Genomic DNA, 24,056 nt, shown 5'->3' with positions numbered 1-24,056 from the left:
AAAGTCGGTTCACGCCGTCATCCAATGGCCTTTGCACCCCTCCTCAGCCCCATTTTGAGTTTCATGCCTACTCCTCCCTTTTTAGATTTTGCATGAGCGCAGAGGAAGGGAAAGGGGGAGGGGAAGCACAACCTCTGTCGAAGATTTGGTTGACCACCGGAGACTACGACGATGACCCCCGACCCACCTGCAGCAATAGATACATACGAAAGGAAACCCTGGGGAGAGGGAGACAGGCTACCACAGCTCTAAGACAGTTACCTTTTTTTTTTCACTTTCACTGTTACTCGATTTCAATTTCGGCACGCCCACTAGTATCACGCCTGTTATTCCTCCCTTCAGTTGATGAACGTCTACTGTTGTTACTCGGCGTTGATTCTCTTTCGTTGCAAGACGGCCCTTGAGAGACCCCTCAACTTACTCAAGGCGCAGAGGCAACCCCCCCCCCCCTCCCCTCCCCCCCCCAAAAAACCAAAGTAGGGTAATATGAGGCTCGTACACGCATTACCCGCAGCAAACGAAAGAGAGAGAGAGAGAGAAACGTGAGGGGGACCCGTAAACACAGATGTAATCGTAAAATTGCACTGGCAAAGACGCCTACGGCGTGCGATAAAGGCGCAGGTTCATCAACACCACGAAAAAGAGGGGGGGGGGCGTGCAGTTTTCATGGCGACTGCAGCATTCGACGCACACGGTAGCGCCGGAAAAACGCATACATGCGCACTTTTCTTCTCCTTGTCCGCCTTAACGCTCGGCGAAACAGAAAACCAGGAATACGGGGGAGGGGGGGGGGGAGAGAAAAGGAAGAAGCAAGTGAAATGAGCTGAGGAGGCGACTGGATATGAGAGCAACACGAAAGAGTGCGCATGTGCGCGCTGCGACAGTTCTGAGCACACGTGAATAGAGAAAAAGGTAAATGGAAAAAAAATAAAGAAGAACACGCACGGATCTGGAGAAGGAAATGCGTTGAAACGAGGAGGAGAGAGAGAGACAAAAAACTGAACACCACAGAGTCGAAGCCGTCGCTATGGGAGGGGGTAAGGAAGCTGTTGCCACGCGGCACCCTCACCTCCACACGGTACCTCGATCGAGGTTCAGGTCATGGAATCCGCCAGCCGCTATCACTGTTGCCGCCAGCTATCCCTTCACTGTCGTCTTTCCCACTGTCGTCGTCTTCGTCCATGAGCATCCTGTAGTGGGTCATGCTGTACATATCATCGACAAACTCGAGGAATTCCTTGTAGTCCATGGATGCCACAATGTAACTAGTGCAGACACACCGGTAGGCCGCGTTCGGCGACTTCCACTCCTCTTGAATAGCGGATGTCAGGGATTGTAGCACAGACTCATCCGGCTTCTCCATGGTAGCCATGAACTCGCCGATTATGGCCTCAATCAGAGAGCCGTACTTCTGAAATAGATGATAGAGTCGCAGACTAACCTCTGTGTCGGTGTTCACCGCACTCTCAGAAGCAATAAGAGCAAATGTGTCCTCATTTTCACCGATAAATTGGCGCAGGCGATCGGTGCTGCTGCCTTGCGAGAAAAACGCCTCAAGCTCATCCAGCAGTGCGCTGGCCTTCGTATCGGGCAGCCACGTCGGCTGCATCACTGACGTGGCTACAGCCGAGCTGAGAGAGAGAGCAGCGTTCCCTTTTTCATTGACACCCTAGCAAATTCTAGAAGAAGCGCAAAACAACAACAAAAGAAGCGTCTTGTCGAAACGAGCCCACAGTCGCAGAGATGCACTGCAACAGCAAATACCAGGCAAGACAGCCCAGAAAAGAAAAATGTGCGAGAGAGGATGTGTGAACACAGCGTTGGTAGGCGGACGAAACAAACAAAACAAGCAGGCCAACGGACTGAAGATGACGAGCACGCCTACACACAAGTGAGCAGAAGAGAGCGAGGAACAGCGATGGGATAAAGAGAACAGTGATGCAGAAAAAAATGATGGAAGCAGGCGAAAGGGAGCAGGAGTGGGTTCATGAATGCAAGAGCGAGAGAAAGGTGGTTTCGAGGCAAGTGAGGCTTGCTACAAGGACTAGAAGAGAAAAAATGAGTGAGGGTTTACATGGGAAGAGTGGGAAAATGTGGTGCTGGTGACGCAAGGGAGGGGGAAACACACACAACCTTCATGTAGCCGTAGAGGGAGGAGGCGAGCAAGGAAGAAGGAAAAACCCGCTGCGTATGAGGCAAGGAAAAGAAGACGCAGTGCGAGAGAGAAAGAGAGAGAGATGGAGAAGGCTTGTCAGCTATGAGATGCGCAAGGCTGTGTAATATTCGAGAGGTACTACAGTAGCATCAGAAAAAGAAAAAGATGTCACCGCAGCCGGTTACGATACAACGACGCTCAATAAAAGTTGTGATGCATGACGCACTTGAAGCTTCAGTGGGGAGTTGTGAAGCAATCCGTTGAACCTACTGCGACATAGCAGTTTCGATAGTTGATCGAGGGAAAATATATATTTTTTCGTTACTCTGCGACTGAATTGAGGTTTTTTTTTCTTTAAAATAAACTACCACAAGTTCTTCTTAAATCAGATAGGAAGGAAATGCATCGCTGGTAGTTGTCGTGTGCCCATGAGCGTGTGCGTGTGCCGGTATCGTGAGCACTGCTGCAGGGACGCAGTGCGGCACTTGCATACGCGACGTATAGCCCAGTGCCAATGCTCGAGGACACACGTGCAAACACACGCCACTCACCCACACACGCGCCGATACTCAAGGGTGCTTTCCTTCCTCTTCTATCAGCACAGTGGCTGAAGGTCGAATAAAAAAAAAGAGAATCACCTCTCAGCGCGCACACTTGTCCGATGTCACGCATGCGCTGCGCCGACAGCGACTTCTCCCTCGACATGGCGCACAGAGCATCATTTGCTCCTTTTTTTTTCTCCTTGCGATACCAAGTGATATTCGTTTGCTTCTTTTCCGCACAGACTCGCGCTCACCAGAGAGAACAAAAAAAAAGTGAAGAAAAAGGAGGGACAGAAAAAAATGCGAGAAAGGGGCGAAGCGAAACGAATAGGGAAGGGGATGGGGGAGGGGGCGATGCCGCAGAGGTAGCAGCTTCTCTTATGCGTTGAGGTCGCTGATGTCTGCGGCCGGCTCCTCGCTCTTCTCGCACTCGTCGTCAGCCTGTTCCTCGCCCTCGCTGTCGGCCATCTCTTCGTCATCGGAGTCACCCCCTGCACCCTTGCCCATGGAGGCCATCATTGACTCCATGTCCATCCCACCCATCCCACCCATGCCGCCCATCATCGACCCCATGTCCATGCCGCCCATGTCGCCGTACCCGCCGAAGTTGGACGCGGCGGCATCCTCCTCAGCTTCGTCGTCCTCATCCTTCCAAAGGTTCCAGTCGGCAGATAGCCAGCTCTTAGTGAGCTTGGTTGGCTCCTCAACGAGACGGTTCCAGTAGCCCTGATCCTTCTTCATGGCGCAGATCTGAATCGACACGCCAAGCACCTTGAAGGTTGAGTCCTCCGGCACAATCTCCTTGAGGAGGTGCAGCTCACCCTTGAGCGTGTGCGGTTCACTGCCCTTGGCGGTGACGCCATAGCCGGAGATGGACACTGTCTTCTCCTGGAAGGTCACGTGGACGTCGGAGGCGGTCATCGCTTCGACTGTAATGAACACGCGGTCCTTTCGCTCCGCCCACTTGATCGGAAGGTGAGACATGATGAACTGAACTGATGATAAATCGGACAGGCAAGGCCGGTGACTACCGTAAATTTCGCGTGCGGGCGTCGTCCTTGCGTCCGAGTGTAGTATGCGCGTATGTATGAAGTGCAAAGGGGGTTTGAGGGGGGAGGTAGAGAAAGTGCGGTTAAGTGACAAGAAATTTGCTCGCAAGGGAAGAGAAGAAGCGAAGTGGCAGTACGGTGGATATTAACGTAGTTTTCTGGATGCACGTGCACAGGCCATGCACAAAAGAGAGGAAGGGATGGCAGAGTAGAGGGAAAGGATGTGAAAGGCAATACACAAGACCGCGAGTTTATGCACGGAAAACCACCAGAGTCCCATGGAGAGTGTAACCCTCCAGCTGTATTTTTTCGGCGCTCGTAAAAAGCACCACCCAAAAAAGCAGGAAGCGCACCACACCACTGTTGGGGAGCTTCGCCATGTGAGCATTCTGTTAAAGACGCAAGTAAGAGTACACGCATCTTGAGTGAAGAAGGCCCGCGTAACGTCAACATCGGCCGAACAATCGGAGAGAAACCCGAGAGAATGAGACTTGTAATGACTCGTGAAGAGGTGTTTCTTTGACGTTGCCTTTCCTGTTACAACCCCAACTGCGGTTCAGCGGCACCTTTAGATCCAGAGTTCATACTTGCTTTCCTTCCTCAGAAAAAATGTCGGCACTTTACCTCACACACTAGCACATCAGCACACGTACGAGGGCGGATACAGAGCGTTCGGCGACAAGTAAAAAATAAACAGGACGTACGTCTTGTCCAGAGATCACAAGGAGGCCTGGTATTCAAAAAGCTGCACGGGCGCAGCATTTTTATCCCATGACGAATTGTAGAGGCCCCCGACATCGTTTCGTGAACCCAAGTTCATCACATCTGCGGAACGGTAGTGCGACACGCACAGAGCTGACCGCGAAAAATGAAGGAGGGGGGAGGGGCGGTGATATCCACGAGGGAGTACCAAGATTTCCCATGACAGCGCCTCTGATGTCTTCTAACAAGACGTAGTGGTCGCCTCACGGATGTACAGGATGTTGTTGTTGCGCAATAGCATCTCACCCAGCTCCGTGTCTTGTTTTGCGTGCTCTACTGCATCACGGAGCTGCAGGTTCATAAATGTGTCACAGCTTACAAGATTCCCCTCGTACACCGGGCCCCACTTGCTCTTCACAAGCACCTTTTTGCCAACAAGGCTGTGCAAAAATGCTCCAGGGACATTCGCCTCCATGATAGCTTCGAAGAATTCGTCAATGACCTGTGCAGTTTCGAAAAGCGCAAAGCGAGTGACACACACACACACAAGGTGTAATCAGTAGAGACGCAATCTGGTAGCAGACGATGTGCGAAACGTGAATGTGTATCCGTGTGCGTGTCCAAGTGCACGTTGGGCGTTGGCTTTATCCGCTCTATCGGTTATTTGCCAAGGGGTATGGTAGGCGTGTGTGTATATGTGTTGTGTTCAAGCCTAAAAGCAACGGGTATGGAGGGGTTTCGAGGAAAAAGGGGTCTATGGTGAACAGAGATGCAAAGTTTACCTGAGAAAGGAGGTCGAAGAACCGCACAGGAGAAGACTGTGAGAATACACGTGCGCACAAGTGTGTCTGTGTTTGACAGACTCGACGTGAGCGCAATGGCAGTCCGTTCGCACCAGTATTGCCGCTCCACAACATGCGTATTGTGCGGCTTCCCTACCGCACCCGAGACGGGCGTATGCGGACTCAGATACAGCAACACAGCGTCTATGAGAAGATGATGAGTATTAGAGATGCGCATCAGCATAACGTCATGCCACCCTTCAACCGACTGGTATATGCCGTTCTTTGCTTCTGTTTTGTAGATACAGATATACACACACACACACATATATATATGTGTGTGTATATCGTCTTGGCGACCTTCATCTCTTCTGTTAGTGCAAGTCTACGTACGCACAAGCGTGTCTTTCTTTGTTGCCGTTCTCTTAGTCTCATGTGTAGTCGCTGCGTTCTTCTGTTACTCCCGGTGTGTGAGCAAATTCTGGGAATGCGATGAGGGCGGAAAGGTGAACACTGCGCTGAACATCATCTTTCGAGGCTGACGGCACTGCTGCCCTTCCCCTTTTCAGCTGTGTCCCAGAGTCGAAGAACAGAAGCCCAACCCCTTGCATACAGCACCCCTTCATCCGCCGGCAATAGAGAAAAAAAAACGACGTCTACTGCACACCGTGAGAGGTGTAAGAGAGAGAGGTGCATAAACAACACGAGACGGTAAAGTAGAACTACAAAAATGAAACCAAGAGAATGACAACACGAAGAGAAAAAGAAAAAAACTAAAAGAGGCCTATGGGGAGGGGCCGTGTGGTCGACAACGCTATCGTGAGTACCCCTCTCTCTCTCTGGGCACGGAAGCACACTTACAGACGTGGATGTGAACGTCCACTGAGAGGCAGGCGTAGGTAGAATAGGCTCAGTTGCACAAGCGCACATGTATGCGAGATACAACGAGCAGCTGTCATTCGCTTTCTGTCCCTCAGGTGTGCCGCTCTTCAGGTTTCTTATTCTTGTCTGTTTCTGTGTTTTGTTCGGGCGTTTCGTGTCCCTCCCTCTGTCATTGCTCTGCGCTTCCCATCCTCCTGCCGCGGCCCTGCCACCCCCAAAGTGAGTGCTGCCCCCTCCCCCTTTTCTTTTTTTTCATCTTCTCATTGGTGCGTATGGTGGGCGGGAGGGAGAAGGAAAATGCAAGCGAGAGAAATGGACGTCGAAAGGCAAGCGAGAGAAAGGAGAGAAAAGCACTGCAGCAAGTAAGCAGACAAACGAGAGGAAAAAAGGGAGGGAGGGGTGAGGGGGGGGGGGGAGGAGGAGAGCACGTAGAGGGAGAGAAACACGGTACACAGGGGGAGTCAGGTTTCGATTACTGCGAAAGGCCAATGAGAAGGGGAAGGCTGTTTGATTCACGTCATCCCAAACAGCGGTTTTGAGCGCTTATTTTTCGCACTCTGTTCTACGTAGAATACGCCCACACACCCACGCACACACGCACACGCACAGTATTCAAGAAGAGAGCAAGCAAGAACCTTGAGAGAGAAACAAAAAGTAGAAAGAATAAAACAATACACGTAAGCGTGCTTGTTGATGGCGATGCAACGCAGCAGCCAGGAGGAATGCACTTGAGCAAACTGAGCATCTACCTCCTCTTCCATCTCACCATGTAGGAATAAAGAGCAACTGGGGTCGCGTGACAAGTCTTGAAGAGGCTGTTAAAAACGACAGCAAAAAATCAAAGTAGACGCAGGGTTGTGTCGATGCTTCGATAACAGCAGTTCAAAAAAAAAAAGCAAAGTCCTCGCGGCAACGCCAATTCATTGCCAGGAGGAGGAGGGGCGAGGGGATAACACGCAAAAACAAGAGGGCTCGACTTGGGGTATGAGTGCGTTTTGAAAAGCATGAATACGTTGGTAGTGGCGGCGATATAGTCTATGCCACAGAGGAGAGTCATCAGCGATGCACCTTCGAGCATGGAGGAGGGAGGAGAAGTAGCCCGCACCCTCAGAAACGAAAAAAAAAGTCAAACAGCAAGCTAAGAGGGAAGACAGAAAAGAGCACACATTCCCATTTGCGATTGCGCAAACCTTCTGTGCCTCTTCGATTCACTTTGACAAATTAGTTCAAACACGTCTCTGCCACGAGGGGGAATGGGGTTAAATCGGAGGAGGAAGAGGAGGCGGCGTTCTGAAAAAGCATTGGACGCTTTTTGCCGTCGATAGTATCCGTAATAGAGTCGTACAGAAGCAAGCAAACAAGAAAAAACTGCCGCGCTAGCTGAACACGGAAGAGGCGATGGGGGAAAGAAGAGCGAGAGGCCCAGCAATCGGCGCCTATGACGACTTTGTGTGCGTGCGTGTGGGGGACAGCGCCGACAGGCAGGTGAGGGCATATGGGGATTGATACAGAGACGCACCCCTCAGAGTAAGAGGCGTTTCGCTTAGTTCGAGGGCAGGGGAGGTGGGATGAAGAAAGCAAAAAAAAAAAGAGTAATGCCATCAGTCTGAAATCGAGAAAGAGCCGCAGAAGAAAACAAAGACGGCTGAGAAAGCACCATCGTATCGCCGATGCGGCCTCTTTCACCTCTCAGGTTGCTTCTTGACTTTCGAGCTTCACCTCATACAAGTGAATGAAGCTCGAGAAGCGAAGACTCCCCTTCCACAAATATGCAGAGGGGAAAGGGCACATACACCAGCTATACCGCTGTCTCTCTGGGAATCGCCCTACCCTCTTCGAGAGATTCTCATCCCGCCTCGTTATACCTTTTCTCCTTGTTTGGTCAGCACATTCCATCGTATGCAAGGAATGCGCCCCAATTCTCCACAAGCAGAAGGTGCACTGCACAGCAAAGTCGCGACACCGGCTACGGCGCAAGAAGAGGGAGAGGGAGTAAACGGTAGTCAACCAGCATGCACTTGTCCGCGTGCGCCCACGTGAATGCCGTCTAATTGGGAAGGGGATTGGCTCCTTCGGTTCGCACTACGAAGGTGCAAAGTCTCACAAACACATAAAACAGCAGCACAGAGAAGTGTGGAGCCATACATAAAGCTTCTATTCACCAGCCGCTGAAAAAGTCAAGGACGCCCTCGTAAAGGTAACGAACAGAGAGAGAGAGAGCAGCAGCAGCCGTGCAGCGCTGCGCACGCAGTCATAACTGTCACCCCCACATAGAAGCGAAAAAAAAAAACGACAGCACGCACAAAACGAGAGCCGCGATAATGTCGATGGCTGTGCAGCGTCATACACACAAAGCACGAAAAACAAAAAACAAGAAACCTACAAAAAGGGGTGAGTCAAATAACGGGGAAAAAACCCGCGACTTCACCACTGAGAGAGCAGTGCCGCAGAGACACAACATCAGCAAAGAGAAAACATGGCCAAGGCCACGGGGGCTGACCCGATGAAAAAGTTTTTCAACATGCCCATTTTACAATAGGAGCTCAAACCCATTTGACCTGCCACGTTCCCATCGAATGGTGCAAGGCAGTCGTTGACACGTGATACAGCAAGGCACCGGCTCAGTGACCTCAGTGCGGTCTCCGTCTCCAACTTTTCCCGCGCACCTGCTCCGCAGGTTGCCTCACCATCACATCCATTATGTAGCTCGTTACGTGATGCATCCCTCCCAAGGTGGCCGACGATCCCCACACCAGTCGGCAGTCAGGGTGGGGAACGATACACACGAGCCACGATGACACTCTGCCCATCGTAGGAACGACACAAGCATGTTCGCTGTCGCCACTCATTTTGACGCAGCGTCATCCATGACCTTACCGCCGGCACCAGTAGCGATTCATTGCGCCGATCTCCCTCCGTTCTCATTACCTGGCGGTGCCACTATCAGAAGTAGCTCGGCATTGGCAGGAGCGGTGGGGGGGGGGGGGGACTGTCTGGCTTCCTCATGGAGTGAGTACTGGGCTCTGATACCGCGCTAAGGCACCGCACTTTCGTCATCAGGGACCCCCAGAGCAGGGGAAGCAAGAAGAGAGAAGTCAATAGCAGTAAAAGGAGAGGTCTAGATAAACGTCCACACACCTACGTAATCATTCGCTGAAAGCACTCGTCTCCATGCACATGCGCAGGCCGATGAGTCCAGACTCAATGAAGCGAGAGGAAACCAAAGGAAAAGCTAGTAGAAGGCAATACAAGAGAGAGAGGAACCAAATCAACTATGCATGCTGGGGTTGAAAAGTAGCGGTGGAACAGACAAGATGACGCTGTCAAAGTAGCATAGGCAAACATACAAGCAAGCTGTCACGAGTGACTTCCGCCTCGTCAACATACTCTCAGCCATACATGAAAATACAGAAAGAGAAACATGCATTCTGTTATGCGTGTGTTCTTATGTAGTCAACGCTTTCTTCGACCGCAGCCGGTCTACAATTTAAAGTCGGAGAATAGGAGGAATACGAAGCACACAGTATGACGAAGCATAGTGAGACGCGAAGCAACACTGACAAAAAAGAAGTGAACGACAACATCAGTGGCAGAGAATACACCGAAAAAAAAGAAAAGAAAGCAAAGAACACGTCTTGCACGGGGGAGGGGGGGAAAGAGGATGCGAAAGAGGAGGCACAGCACACCGGCAGATTTTCGGTGGAGTAGTGAAAAACAATATATAGGAACAAACTTGCGTGTGCGCATTGACGCTGAAAGTGCGCAGTACTGGGATAACTTCACATTGTCTGGACTTTGATTCCCATTCCTATCCACTACCTTCCACGTCCTGCTTGCGTTCCTTGCCTCTCGAGCGGACACCTTCCTGCTTTTTTCCCCGCTGTTTCATGGACAAGGAGAAAAAACTCATCTGAGTCATCATCACGTACGTACGCCCATATGCGTGCCTTCTCTCTTTTTCCCTCTGCTGAGTGCGCGATGTGAGTGTTCCAACCTGGCATTCCGCATCGTATCCACTGTGAGGATGTTGCTCAGAGCGGACAGGTTTCCCATGAAGTGAGCGCGGGAACATGGAAAGCGCTCAGCGAAGGCGTTGAAAGACTGGGGTATGGCGTCAACGGCGACACTTGGGGAACCGACTGATTGCTAATGATTGATGCTGCGTCAGGGGCAATATACATCACGTGGGGCGTCATAATTGGGCTACGCAGGTCAGGATGGAGAAAACGGCACTTGCGGCGGTTGCAGCGACCGTTGATGTAGTGACGGCACACCTCAGAAGAGCTTAGCAAAGGTGACTTGGTGAAAGGGTCGATAGCGGACTGCGACAGAGACCCGTGCGCCTCCATTGCGGGCTGCACATACTCTGTTGTCAGCATCTGCTGTATCATTTGTGGGGTGGAGCACGTTTCCTGAGTGCGCAAAGACAGGTCGCTGTGGAAGCTGGGGGAGTTGGAGCTAAGCGACTGCATCAGCATGGACAGCTGCTGCGAGCTACTGGCGGTGACGGTGGGAACGAGGCACACTAAGCTGCCAGTGTTGCAGCTTGCTTCCTTTAGCGTCGACTGGTAAGCGAAGAAAGGAGCCGCCTCGGAAGCATAGGTCTCAGGAATGATTGTGGGCTGATGTGGTGCGTGGATGCGCTGCGGTGCTGCGGTGCCGGGGTACACAAGCGAGACTTGGTGTTGCTGCAGCGCTTGTATAGACTGTTGATCAATGATCGGCTCTGCAGCGTAGTAGGCCACCGGGCTTGGCTGAGTGGCTTGTACATACACAATGGGCGTCATGCTGGGCTGCTGTGGAGGCGTACAGACACCGTGATCCATGCCAGGTATAGAGACCAGAAAACAGGAAAGAAAAACAGAAGCAGCGACACAATTCGTTGAGCCGAGGCCTATAAATATAAAGGCAGGCGGCAAAGGAAGCAAAAGGGCCAGGAAATGCGAGGCAGGGGAGAAGGGAGAGGTAGCAAAAACAAAGAAGCGACAGGGGTCTCTGAAAACAGTGGGGGACACCAAAGAACCCACAACAACAACAATATCAAAAAAAAAAACGAGGAATACACAGCAATAATTCAAGCGGAAAGGGGGGAGGGAGTCGCAGACACACGTAGAGAGAGAGGGGGGGGGGTAAAGAACCACGATGAAGAAAAAAATGAAAGAAACGCGCAGACAGACGCACCCACTGCGAGCCAAAAAAAAAAAAGGAGATGAAAAAGAGATTAAGCAAAGAAAGAAATGGTGAAATGATCGGTGAATACAGCGTGATAAACAACGTACAACACAGCCAATAAAAAAAAAAAAAAACAAAAAAGGACTACACGCACGCGCGCAAAGGGATTGAGTACCCCCAAAGGAGTCTCCAGTGTACGCGTGAGAGAGCAAGCGCAGAGGGAAAAGGACAAAAAACCGATCAAAAAGGCAGCGAAAACATATGTAGCGAAGGAAACAACAACGCAACGAAAGGCGTGTAGCGCACACAACGCGCAAGAAACAAGAGAGAGCGTTAAGAGAGATCAGAAAGAAAAAAAAAGACACTGAGCCAATGATATAGGCCCTTGCAAGTGAATCGCTTTCGTAAAGGGCTTCGATCGAAATCCTTGTTTACGATAAGAAAAAGGAAGAAGGTCTCGGTACTGGTGATGGTCGTGGATCCAATGTAGAGAGGGATACAGACGCACACAAGAGGGGGAGCTGATCAGAAATAGAAAAGGTCTGAACGTGTTAGCGCGCAGGATAGACGAAAAGGGAGAATAAAAGAAGGAGTGAAAACAAAGATGTGGAAGATGAACGCGAATAAAGCCCGACAGTCGAGAAAATGAGGAAGAGAAGGGGTATGCCGTGAAAGATGGTATGTAGAGGAATAAAAAGTATCGCTGAAAGATCTACGCATGCACACAAGCACAGGCTAGGAGAGAAAGCCAGGAAGAGAAGCACTGCTGATGGAACTACAATAGATCACACAAACAGAAGAAAAAAGAGCAGAGAAGGTGAAACAGTAGTAGTGGTGGTAAAGTCAAGAGTGGTCGAAAGGGGGAGATGAAACACGGACGGCAAACAACAAACCAGCCGAAAAGAGGGAAAAAAAAGACAGAAAGGAGGAATCAGAGACAAGCGAGTCGCCAAACAGAGGAAGACAAAAAACAGGCAGCAAAGTAGGGGGCAAGAGGAACGATGAACAAGAGAGCGAAGAGGCGTCGAACAAAGAGAGAAAGAGAGAGGAGGCGTTAGAAGAAAAACTACGGTAGATGTGCTAAGCGAAATAATAATGAAAGGAACCGGTGAGTTCAAATGACCAGAGAAGAGAATAGCCGAACACACAGAAGAGAGAGAGAGCACAGGAACACAAAGACAAAGAACGCATCGACCAGCACCGCTATGAAATACACACACACACACTCACTCACACACAAGCACCAAACAGAAGAGAGAGAGAGATTGATGTTATGGTTGTGCCGAAGTGAAAGATCGGAACGCGTGTGAGGAGGGAGGGAGGGAGGGGGTGCGGTGAGGCTAACCGAGCTCGATAGACCTGGTGCCAAGCAATGCTTAGATGGCTGTGGGCCGTTCCTTGTCCTCTCCCTCTCCGATTTTGCTTCCGTGTATTTACCTCCGTTTCTCGTTTTTTTTTTTTGTAATTGTGGCCTCTACAGTGAAATTCAGCACGAAGCGCGGTAGGATAAGGAGGAAACCAGGCGGGGGTGTCAGTTAAACGGAGCCAAACACAGCACCAACGCACAGCAAGAAAAGGGGGAAAAAAAGAAAGAGAAGCAGGCTAGAATCGAGCGGGCGCAGCCAAGGGCAGAGGTGCGTGTACAGATCGTACGCAGGCTGCAGAAAGGGCAGATGTATGCTTGTGTGTTGGGCTGTGCGGTCGCAACAGCGCAGGTCACAACGAGAGGTAGACAGGAGGAGACAGAGGAAATGATCCCACACACGATACTGAGGCCTAGAGAGGTGACTTTCGCGGCATATGCTGTTGCATGTGGGGTTTTGTTTTTCCGCTCCGTCCTTCTCTTTCTACACGATTGTGACAGACGCTTGCGCAGCGCTGAGTCACTAAAGGAAAAAAAAAAAATCAAAGCAAATAAAGGGTAGAGCGAAAGCAACAAACAAACAAACAAGTAGTGCAACAGAGCTGCAACAGCATGCAAACAGAAGAGAGCGAGAACAGCGGGTGTGAACCTCTCTCTGGAAAAGATCACGAAGATGTCGGAGAGAGGACCACCTACAGAAAGGTTTAGAGAGACAAGAAAAAAAAAAAACACCACGCAAAAAAAAAAAGCAGGAGGCTGAATGGCAAAGGAGAGAAAATAGCGAAGGGATTATAGAAAGCGTCCACTTAAAGGCGGGCGTTTGTGTATGTGTATATGTGTGTGGGGGGGGGGGGGGGGGGGGGGGTAGAAAGTCAAAAGGAACAAGGGCGGGTGAGGTAAAAGATGTGAAAGGGGGGTATTGGTGCTTGTGGAAGCACGCTTTATTCTCAATGTCTCAGACAAGATGGGAAGTCGTTGATTTTTTTCTGTACTTGTTGTCCCTGCGTCCGCAGCCTCTGTGCAGCTTGTTTGGCGTACTGAAAGCCTCTGTTGCTACACAAAATACGCAACTAGACTCCAACCGCGCACACGCACGCATATGCCCGCCAAAGCGGAAGTGACTTGAGAGAGGTGAGGTTGGAAACAACAGCAAAAGAAAAAAAATCTGTCGGTGTGGGTCGCTGACGGAGTGAATAGTGGAAGGCGAGTAGGAGGAGATTGTGAGGTGAAATTTGACGTGATGAGTTGAAGAGACGCGGACGGAGTGGAAACAAGAGACGAGGCGAGAACACTGAAAAGAAATCGTACGCACTAGTTCAAGCCAAAAAAAAAAAGAACAACCTCAAAATATATGTGACTTGGAGAAACAAACAAGCGAAACGGTAAAAGAACCCCCACGCATGCACACAAGAAATCAGGAAAACAAAAGGAGCGGCAAGCTCAAAACAAGGGAGGAGAGGGACAGCCTCGACACAGCTGGACCAAACACGAATAAACAAAAAGAGGCAGGAAGGGAGGAAGCACAAATGGGAAACGGACGTGGAATGGGTCGATGCGAAGGAGAACCAAGTGGAGAAACAATAGACGTACGAGTGCGATCTCGCGAGGAGGGACAGAGAGGAAGACGAGGCGTGGAATGCATCAGAAAGAAAGCCCCTGACACCACACAATCGCGCCGAGAGAAGGGAGGCCGCACAGCACTACCAATATAGGCAGCACACCCAGGCACATCCACTGGTGTGGAAAATAATTCGAGGAGGAGCGGCAGAGTTATACCCACAGAGAGGGCCACACGAAAGAGATCAAACCCCAGAGAAATCCCCCCACACAACGTATGTGGAAGGGCGTTGAGGGTTCTAATCGAGACGTGAGAGCTACTTGAGACTTTGTGGTGGATGAGCGAGGTAGGCGAGGAGGGACAAACAAGAAGTCGGCGAAAGCAACAGCAAAAAAAGGGGGTGCACACGCGTAGTAGTAGTGGTGGTTGTCAAATCGAGCGCGAGAACGAGCTGGTGTATGCGTTGCTTCCTCAAAGAGAGATTGTAGTTCAGCGCTTCTCCAAACTGTGAAGTACACTCAATTTGTGTGGAATAAGTGGAAGAAGCGGAGTGGGTGTAGAAGGGGCCAACAGCAAAATCCAAGTCAACAACGATACGAGAGAAGTGTGGAAAGTCAAAATAACTCTCCTCTGTTCTTCGCTGTCTTTTCAGCCTCCGCCGTGAGTTGCTGAAAGCAGAAACAGACGAGAGGGCAGCGGGAGAACGACTGAGTTGGGAGTGGGCAGATGACTTGTAAAGGTGTGTTGTCTAGCCTTCCGTGCTACCCCCCTGAACAAGCTCGGTATCGTTGCGTGCACGTTTTCCCCTTTCCTTGCTTTTCTTTCGAAGAGAAGAGTGAACGATCGGGCAGTCGAGAGAGGGAGAGAGAGCAAGTGAAACAAGACAGACTGTGGAGGAGAAGGGAAGAGCGCTGGGGGAAAGATGACGAGGGAGGGAGGGGGGGGGAACAAGAAAAAGAAGATATCGAAGATGGAAGAGGAAAAAGAGGGTAGGAAAAAGAGGAGTGAGTCAGGTGAAACGACCCGAGAATAGAGAAAGGCAACACCCACGAGGGAGACCTTTTGTCTTTTGTGGCACTTATTGGTTTAGCTGAGGGAGGAGCGAGAAGCGTATGTGCGTCTGTTTGTGCAGATTCTTTGTTGTATTATGGAGCAATGCCGTGGCGTGCGAGGGACAGGGAGTCGTCAGTAGTTCGATGGATATGCGTAGTGGCGTGAATGCACCGTTCAAACACGAAGACGGTCAACATCAATTGGGGGCGACGTAGTCGGGACATTATTTTCCCCACCCCCGTCCAACGGAAGTGATGCAAAAAAGAGAGGAATGGAAGAGAGCGACAAGGAGAGGCAGAGGAGAAAGTGAGAGGGCAGCACCCTTTCATGCTTCTTCTTTGACTTATTTGCTCCAGGAAGGCAGCAGTGGAAGAGAAGCAAGCAAGCAGCAATAGGCGTTAGAGAGGGCACGTGCTCTGAGCAGAAGCGCGCCACTGCGAGGGCCTTAGTGAAATGAATTAGCGGCAGTAGTCAGGAATGGGGGTAAGTAAGTGTGTCGCTCTGAGCACATAGTGGCAATTCATTCCAAGAGGGTCGTGCCGTGCTCCTGCTGCCTTGAGAAGCATTTGGCGCCAGTTGTCTGTTCGTTGCTTTTCCTTCGTTTCTGCTCCCTTTTGTATATATATATATATATATCGCTCGCTGGTGTGGAGGCTCAGCAGCGCGGGTTTCCACAGCGGGAGCAGAGACGACAAACATGTTCGGAGAAAAGTCTCAATTTTTTTTCCCGACACGCGTGAACGAATCACCCCTCCTCGAAGGACAGCGAATCAGAACAAGCGTCCATTGTCGTGGAGGCGCGCCTGTACAGCGCGACTGTGCTGCAGCTGATGGCGCAGCTGCACCGACGCGAGGTTCTTTCGGCGCACCTCCAACAAAAACGCAGTCAACTCGGAGTGCAGCTGCGCCTGCTGCTCTTCTACCGTGGGGTCACAGAAGGGTGCGACAAGGTTTCCCGGCGGGACACTGCATAATCCCTGAAGGCTTCCGTGTGCACGTGCAGTCCGCTCACGCAGTCGCCCAGCAAGGCGTATCGCTACATCGTCCTCGTCCACCCGTAGCTTCTGCGCCTGCAGGAGAGCTGAGGTATGCAGGCTGGCAGACAAGGTAGCAGGCGGCACACTGGAGGCTGCACCCTGCGTCTGAAGGAGACGCGCATAGAAGCAGTAGGGAAAGAGTGCTTCATCAAGGTAGGAGGCGCAGGCGCCAGCGTCCCCCACTACCTCCGTGTCCGCCATGCTCGATGACGATCCGCGAACGGTCGCTTCAGAGCGAACTGGAGACGTGGTAGCGGAAGCGATATCGGAGAAGCGAGTGGGTACACAGCACGAGCGACGTTCAAAGGGGCTTTGGTCAAGACTGCTTTCGAGAAAAGACGGTGGGCTGCTAAACAGCAGTCGGATGCGTTCGCCCCATAGTGCGTACGCCTCCGCTGCGGATACCGTATTATCAACTGTGGAAGTGTTCATGGTGCACGCATTTTTTGATGACTGAAACATGAACCTAATGACTAGAACCTGGTGGGAAAGGGGTAGAACGAAAGAGTGACTGCTCTCACTCGTGCCATTCTTGTTCCCTGTAGGTCACTTGCGTGGGGAAGGGTGAATTCAGGACTCTATGTCTATGTATGTGCTCGCGAGTGATGATGCGCAGAGCGCGCGCCAACACGAGCCAAAGCACACGTGGAAATAAGAAAGAGCGAACAACACAGTATCTGCTCGAGTTTGCAGCGCATAGGATCACCGTGTGCTCTGAGCGGTCGCGTGCGTTTCTACCATCAGACGAAATACAAGAAAGGCGGGAAAACAAAACAAGTCGACAGCCCGAAAGCAGATTGATGAGAAGGAGTCGAGGGGATGCAATGTAAGGCGAGAGGTGGAGAACGGCAGTGATGGATGAAGCGGCCATCAAATCCAGCAGAGATGCGATCCATCGATCGGTGGGACTCCACAAAACAAATCGAAAAAGTGTCGACTGACAGGCATAGAGAACATCAAACTTGCGAGTAATCACAGACGCGCATCAGACAGAGTAGCTAGAGATCCTGCTTGGTGTTACTGGTTTGCCCCCTTGTCGCTCCACGTGGGACATGTGAATGAAGTCTGAATCTGCAATGCGCGCTACAGACGCCTTCCTCGGCAGTCCGTCGTCTATGACTGCCTCTCACTCCAGCCATCCACAGAATCGTAAGAGGACCTCGCAGCGTGGAAGAGAGCGCCGGGTGAACGTTCTTTCCGCTTTGCGTCTTTGTTCATTGTCCCTGTCGTTTTGTTTTCATGAAGGCTTCTTGTTTCGGTGATTGTTGCCTAAGACCTAAATCGTCCACCTAATGATGGGCGGTGGGCATTCCTGCTAGTCAAGCCGAGACCTCCTTTCGCTTCCTTCGTTCTTTTCCTAAGCATAACAGACAACAAGAAAGGCGCGAGATGCCTAACACTGAGAAAGAGGACACACACACACATACACACAGACACACACACACACACAGACGCGAGCTCAAGTACGCACGCACACAGTACCGAGAGGTCACTCGGAAAATCGAGCAAAGGTAAGAATAAAACACACAGAAGCTCCAGGGAGCCGGGAAAACGAGAAAGAGTCATCACCAAAGGCGACACGCACGAGGAGGAATGACGCGAAACAACACGAAAGAGGGAAAAGCGTCGGTGACATCGCTTAGAGAGGGTAAGCAAAAGAAAGATGTTATAAATAAAAAGAAAACTGAACGAGGCTGATAGAATTTATCGTACATGTACGATGCGATGAACGAAAAACAAAGCGTCCAGAGTGAGGAACCCTCTACACAAAATTGAAAGGAGTTCTAGAAAAGAAACAAAATGATTCCATCAACCCCCATCTCGTCGCAGAAAAGCGCTTGTTTTTCTCTTTCGCGTTTCTTCGACGTCCACTCACTACTGCGCTCATTATGATAAAACACCAGACGAGGGTCTGATACTTCAACTGAATGAGCAGATAGGTAGATGAGGAAGATACACAAAGGTGACGTAAAGGGCAGTGAGGTGTGTGTGTGTAGAGGGGACGCATTACTTCTCCTTCGTTCTTTCAGACTTTTGTTTCTTTCTCGTTTCTTCTCCCTCCTCGGCACTGCAGCATGACTCAAACGAAAAGCCTTTTTTTCTCTACCCCTCTCCCCCCACACGCGAGCCTCTGCCTCACTCCCTCGTCTCCCTTTTCGCTTCTTTCGGTGGACTGCGGTGTTTGTTCTGCCTTATTTCTTTTTTTTTTTCTTCCTGGGCGACGGTTAGGGAGAAGAACAGAAAAAGCGTCGAGAGAAAATCAGCGACAGATGCCGCAGCAAAGTGAAGGAGAGCGACCCAGAGCGTTAGGGTTATGAAGGGGAGTTCGGGTAACACGGCACGTTCACGAAGAGATCAGTACAACACGAGGACGATAGGTGAGAAAAAAGAGGCGCCAAAACAAAAAGCCCCTTCACTAAGCATCGGCTACGCCACACGGGGTTCCATGAGACCGGCTGTGCACGACCAAGCCAAGGGCATGGCAGACGAGGAACAAATGCCCTAGTATATGATCCCTTTTTTTTGGGGGGGGGGGAGGAATGCGCACGTCTCGTTGCACTGCCTCTGCCTGTAAGTATCCGCGCGTGCGTGTGTGTCGGTCTACCGGATCGTTGGGGCCCACAATGCCCTTCTCCCATACTCTGCGCTGTTCCACTCGTTTCCCTCGTGCGTTCCCTTGCGCCCCGTCCTCCTAGTAGTTCCTCTTACCGAACGAAGCACACAGAAATGGATCGTAAAGCACACCAAAAAAAAAAACAAGAGAGGAGTCACACTTCCTCTCCTGAGACATTTATTGCGAGGCAGACACATTAAAAAAAAAAGAAGAAAGCAAAATACGACTAAAAGGGGGGGGTTGGGTCAAGTGCGACAGCTCGTTGAGTGGGTCGGCGCATGCGCCTCTTCTCCCTTTCGCCTCCTCTCCAACGTCCACTTGCCCACATGCACCGAGACCAAAGCCCACGTGCGTACTCACCTAGGCGGTCTCCTGTCTCAATGTGTCACAAGAGAACGCACAGAGGCACGAGGTGAGAAGAGCAGCGAAAGGAGAATGTCAAGCACATCACAGTGTTTGTTCCTCTTGACTAACAAACAAGCAAAGTAATCCTCGAGGGCTCCCATAGCAGCTATCCCACATGCACAAATGCCCACCCACACACACACACAACAGCGCCCACTTGAAGATGAGCACAGCCAACAAAAATAAGAGGCCCACCGAATAACTCCAACTTTCAGTACGTCAATAAAGGCCGCCCGGTATCCTCCTGTCTCACAAACACTGCTCTCATTGTCTCAACTCACTCTGCAGCTCTAAGTAGACAACATAGCGGCACACAGCTGAGGAGCAGCGCCAAATGAGAAGCCTCAGACTCAAGTCAAACCTTGCGCCTCCAGAACTTTCATAATCTCTCGGTTCTTATACTTTACCAACCTGCCGTTTTACTTCTTGCCGCTGCCACCGCTGGTGCCCATGCCGAGGGTGGTCTTGTACGTGTCGTAGATCCACCACTGCAGACCCGTCAGCGTACCGATCATCAGGATGCGAGTGCCGAGTCCCTTGGTGCAAACGTTCATGTAGCCCATCTCCTTCGCGATTTGGCCATACGACTTGCCGGCGTTGCTCGTCTTACCACGGGCAGAGACAAGGGTGTCCGCGGGGTGCGAAACAATGGCGCAGATTACGCCAGCAATGTAGCCGGAGGCGAAGGTGATGGAGAGCTGCGTGGCCTTGTTGTACTGCTCCTTCGGTTTCGTGAAGACGTACTCGTAGAACATGCGCACAACCTTTTCAAAGAAGAAGAACTTGGCCATCGTGTACGGTATCTGGCGGCCCCACAGCGGTGCCAGCGACTTGTAGGGGAAGCCGGAAGAGGGGTCGGCGCGCATGGCGGACATGGCGGCGAGCATGCCTGTTGGGAAGGTGCCCTTCGGCGACGTCTGCACCTTCACCTTGGCCATCTCGAACGGGCACAGGCCCATATCAGCAAAGAACTCCGCGGATGCGGAGCCGGCAAGCCAGATGACACCCTCGTACTTCTTAGCGTTCTCCCGGCCGACCATGTTCGCGTAGAAGTCCTTGAAGTACTCATAGAGGCCAAACTTGAAGGCGCCCTGGGCAGAGTAGCCACACAGCGTCGGCAGCCAGCCCTTCAGTAAGCCGTTGGCACCGATGCCCTCCTCCTTCATGATAAGGCTAATGCCCTGCGCGAGCGACTTGAACCTCTCGGGGCACACCTGCATGTTGCACTTGACCACGTCGAGGGGACACACGGCGGTGTGGGTCGTACCGCAGGCGAGGATGCCGCCACCGATGCATTTCATGTAGTAAGTGCTGTCGTGTGGGTGATCGGGGTTCACGTAGCGCGCGTCCCAAGGCTTGGTCGAAGCGGTCATTGTGGAGAGAAATAGGAGTGAAGTGAGGAATAAAGTGTGGTCGTACGAGTTGATGGCAAGATCAAGTAGCAAGTTAAAGAACGGGTACGTTAGAGACGGCAAGAAGGTATGGGAGCTGACCAGACTGGTGCGTGAAAGTTGGTGCGTGTATGTGAGGGTAGTTAAATGTTGGTGAAGTGGTGGAGCAATGAAGGAGAGAGGAAGTGAGATGGCACAAGATGATAGGGAAAAGGAGAGGAGGGAGTCAATGCGCCGGTGTGCAGAGAGAGAGAGAGAGTCTGAAGAGCACTCGGAGCATGTGCTTGTGTCTTGTGCATGTTTGCGTAGATCGACATCATGACCCATATTCACTGTGATACTTGAGGTCATTAGGTGTGGTCAATCCAGGGCTAAGCAACGGAGTCGTATGCCGAGAAGGAGAACTGCAGTTCTGTGACTATACTGCGTCGTGAACCTTTCTCACACCAAGGAGGGTTCAGGGAGGCAGCTCTTACAAGTCTCTCCATCAGTGAACGAGCTCAGGACTGCTGCAAGAAAGAGTGGCTTCTCTTTCCTCCATCGCCGAAAGAGAACTTCGTTGCATACTGCAGTCGCGATTGCAGACTCGTCGCTTTGAGGCTACACGTTTCGTTTGCTGTATATGCGATTACTTGTGTTCTGGCTGTGAAAGCATCTCCCGCGAATCACTTTGCCCGCTGGTAATGAGCTCTGGCAGCACTCCAAAGCATCCGTTCAAGAAGCGGTGCCCTTGAAGGCGAAAAAAAAAAACTGAGTGCCCACCCGGAAATACGAGGGTGGATGCGTGTGAAGAGTACTAGAGGGTAGGGGAAGAACGGAGGCTTTGCTTCATGGGGAAGCAGCGATAGACAGAAAAACAGCGCAAGGGAAACACTGAGCGATCAAAAAAACAAAATTGAAGAAGGGAGGAGCTTAGGTGATAGAAGAAGACGCATCAGGCGCTACCAATACTCACCGAGAGAGGGGAAAGAGAGAGAGACAGGGAGGTGCAGCCACGCTGAGAGAGAGCAATCAGGAAAGGGGGGGAGAAAATATTATCAGAAAGGAGCTACGTGACGCGGCATCCAACACACAAGACGTCACCACAGAAAAGCGCCGCGACATGCAGCTTGTGTGTAGTACAAGCAAAGAATAAAACGCACACATGAAAGCGCGGTAGGGATAGGGTGAGCAGTAAGTGTTTAAGTCATTGTATGAGACAGTTCGAAAAATAAAACTGATGTGTACTGGCGATAACGGAGTCTGAAGAGGGCAACAGTGGCAGCGGGGGGTGGGGAGGGGATTGAAGAACAACAGTGTGTGATCGAAGCGCCGCAGTTCCTTTGTTCGCGAGACTTGTTCACATGCGCCCGAGTGTGGAGGAAACATAAATAAGGAGCTCAGGGGTTTAGTGCCTCATCTCCGGACGTAATTGATGCCAGAGCCACGCGACGATAAAAGCAGTCACCACCATGAGCAGCCTCAGCAGGCCACGACATCACTGACAGAAAAAAAAAACAAAATGTGCGATGCGCTGCACTTCTGGGAGGATTCTGTGATGCTAGGCCTGTATATCATCAGAGTTTGCGTAGTACTCTCCTGTTCACTTGAGGCATCGTGTCGTGACTAGCATTCAAGCACCACGGAGTAGCAATAAAAAAATAAATATGGAAAAAAGATCGGAAAATCCTCTACATGTACTATTCATCGTCTCTAGGCGTTTGATGGCACACGTGTGTGTATCCACACGCTGCACACCTCTTGCGCCCGAAGAGCCATGTGGGAGGGGGGACGCCCAGGGTCGGATGGACAATAAAAGGGGCTGCTAGATTGAAATGTAATCGTCAGGAATGGGTAAAAGGCAGGTGGATTTGAGATCAAACCGGCAAACACACCTCGACCATTACTGGGCCTGCACACGTGCACATTGGCGAGCGCTCGCTTAGCCGAACGTTTTTGCCCTTTTGTTTCCAAATATTGAAAGGGAGAAAAAAAGAGCGGATGTGCTTTACGCATGAAGTAAAAAGAGAAGAAATGAGGCTGAAGAACGTCAGGCTCCCAGCCCACCACAACAACCAAAGGAGACCTGCACTTTGTCTCTTCGGCCACATTGAGTGAAATGTGCAGCGTCAGCACAACTGTGATGGAGGCCGCTGCTATCATTCTATTTCAGTAGAACTCGAGGAAAGGGCAGTTGTAATGGGTAAAAATTGAAGTAACTGAGATTTTTTTGTTGTCGTCCCAATCCTACTCTCCGCCTTACTGTCTTCCCAAGCATCTACCTTTGGGGTGCTAAACACATTTTGATCAGCGCTCGTTTTACTTCTTTGCCGCTGCCACCGCTGGTGCCCATGCCGAGGGTGGTCTTGTACGTGTCGTAGATCCACCACTGCAGACCCGTCAGCGTACCGATCATCAGGATGCGAGTGCCGAGTCCCTTGGTGCAAACGTTCATGTAGCCCATCTCCTTCGCGATTTGGCCATACGACTTGCCGGCGTTGCTCGTCTTACCACGGGCAGAGACAAGGGTGTCCGCGGGGTGCGAAACAATGGCGCAGATTACGCCAGCAATGTAGCCGGAGGCGAAGGTGATGGAGAGCTGCGTGGCCTTGTTGTACTGCTCCTTCGGTTTCGTGAAGACGTACTCGTAGAACATGCGCACAACCTTTTCAAAGAAGAAGAACTTGGCCATCGTGTACGGTATCTGGCGGCCCCACAGCGGTGCCAGCGACTTGTAGGGGAAGCCGGAAGAGGGGTCGGCGCGCATGGCGGACATGGCGGCGAGCATGCCTGTTGGGAAGGTGCCCTTCGGCGACGTCTGCACCTTCACCTTGGCCATCTCGAACGGGCACAGGCCCATATCAGCAAAGAACTCCGCGGATGCGGAGCCGGCAAGCCAGATGACACCCTCGTACTTCTTCGCGTTCTCCCGGCCGACCATGTTCGCGTAGAAGTCCTTGAAGTACTCATAGAGGCCAAACTTGAAGGCGCCCTGGGCAGAGTAGCCACACAGCGTCGGTAGCCAGCCCTTCAGCAAGCCGTTGGCACCGATGCCCTCCTCCTTCATGATAAGGCTAATGCCCTGCGCGAGCGACTTGAACCTCTCGGGGCACACCTGCATGTTGCACTTGACCACGTCGAGGGGACACACGGCGGTGTGGGTCGTACCGCAGGCGAGGATGCCACCACCGATGCATTTCATGTAGTAAGTGCTGTCGTGTGGGTGATCGGGGTTCACGTAGCGCGCGTCCCATCTTTAATGGCGGTGTGGTGATGGTCATGCGCATGACGAGTTGGGAAGAGTGGTGGAGTTGGCACGCTGCGCTGTGGGAGTATAGGGAAGATGCGCTCAAAGGCGTAGGAGAATGCGTG

General features: G+C 51.5%; 7 protein-coding genes across 7 annotated transcripts; all 7 read right to left on the bottom strand.

Annotated features, from left to right (window-relative positions):
- Positions 1-1,099: 1,099 nt before the first annotated feature.
- Positions 1,100-1,609, bottom strand: LBRM_34_4460 (conserved hypothetical protein; the record flags this gene model as incomplete). Its single annotated transcript, XM_001568496.1, has 1 exon — positions 1,100-1,609. The coding sequence occupies one exon, from the start codon at positions 1,607-1,609 to the stop codon at positions 1,100-1,102; it is 510 nt and encodes a 169-aa protein (XP_001568546.1).
- Positions 1,610-3,075: 1,466 nt separating this feature from the next.
- On the bottom strand, positions 3,076-3,681 carry LBRM_34_4450 (conserved hypothetical protein; the record flags this gene model as incomplete). Its single annotated transcript, XM_001568495.1, has 1 exon — positions 3,076-3,681. One exon carries the CDS (start codon positions 3,679-3,681, stop codon positions 3,076-3,078), a length of 606 nt encoding a protein of 201 aa, XP_001568545.1.
- Positions 3,682-4,689: 1,008 nt separating this feature from the next.
- On the bottom strand, positions 4,690-4,923 carry LBRM_34_4440 (putative sm-f snRNP core complex protein; the record flags this gene model as incomplete). Its single annotated transcript, XM_001568494.1, has 1 exon — positions 4,690-4,923. The coding sequence occupies one exon, from the start codon at positions 4,921-4,923 to the stop codon at positions 4,690-4,692; it is 234 nt and encodes a 77-aa protein (XP_001568544.1).
- Positions 4,924-10,143: 5,220 nt separating this feature from the next.
- On the bottom strand, positions 10,144-10,938 carry LBRM_34_4430 (conserved hypothetical protein; the record flags this gene model as incomplete). The annotated part of the gene is made up of 1 exon (XM_001568493.1): positions 10,144-10,938. The coding sequence occupies one exon, from the start codon at positions 10,936-10,938 to the stop codon at positions 10,144-10,146; it is 795 nt and encodes a 264-aa protein (XP_001568543.1).
- Positions 10,939-15,716: 4,778 nt separating this feature from the next.
- On the bottom strand, positions 15,717-16,496 carry LBRM_34_4420 (conserved hypothetical protein; the record flags this gene model as incomplete). Its single annotated transcript, XM_003723187.1, is given in 2 exon segments — positions 15,717-16,028; positions 16,032-16,496. Coding segments are annotated over 2 exon segments (777 nt in total).
- A 3,237-nt stretch (positions 16,497-19,733) lies between these two features.
- Positions 19,734-20,687, bottom strand: LBRM_34_4410 (putative mitochondrial phosphate transporter; the record flags this gene model as incomplete). Its single annotated transcript, XM_001568492.1, has 1 exon — positions 19,734-20,687. One exon carries the CDS (start codon positions 20,685-20,687, stop codon positions 19,734-19,736), a length of 954 nt encoding a protein of 317 aa, XP_001568542.1.
- A 2,275-nt stretch (positions 20,688-22,962) lies between these two features.
- On the bottom strand, positions 22,963-23,886 carry LBRM_34_4400 (putative mitochondrial phosphate transporter; the record flags this gene model as incomplete). Its single annotated transcript, XM_001568491.1, has 1 exon — positions 22,963-23,886. One exon carries the CDS (start codon positions 23,884-23,886, stop codon positions 22,963-22,965), a length of 924 nt encoding a protein of 307 aa, XP_001568541.1.
- Between the last annotated feature and the right edge of the window lie 170 nt (positions 23,887-24,056).

This window comes from Leishmania braziliensis, chromosome 35 (assembly GCF_000002845.2).
Source record: "Leishmania braziliensis MHOM/BR/75/M2904 complete genome, chromosome 35".
Lineage (NCBI taxonomy): Eukaryota > Euglenozoa > Kinetoplastea > Trypanosomatida > Trypanosomatidae > Leishmania > Leishmania braziliensis.
This window is presented reverse-complemented; position numbering and strand designations above follow the sequence as displayed.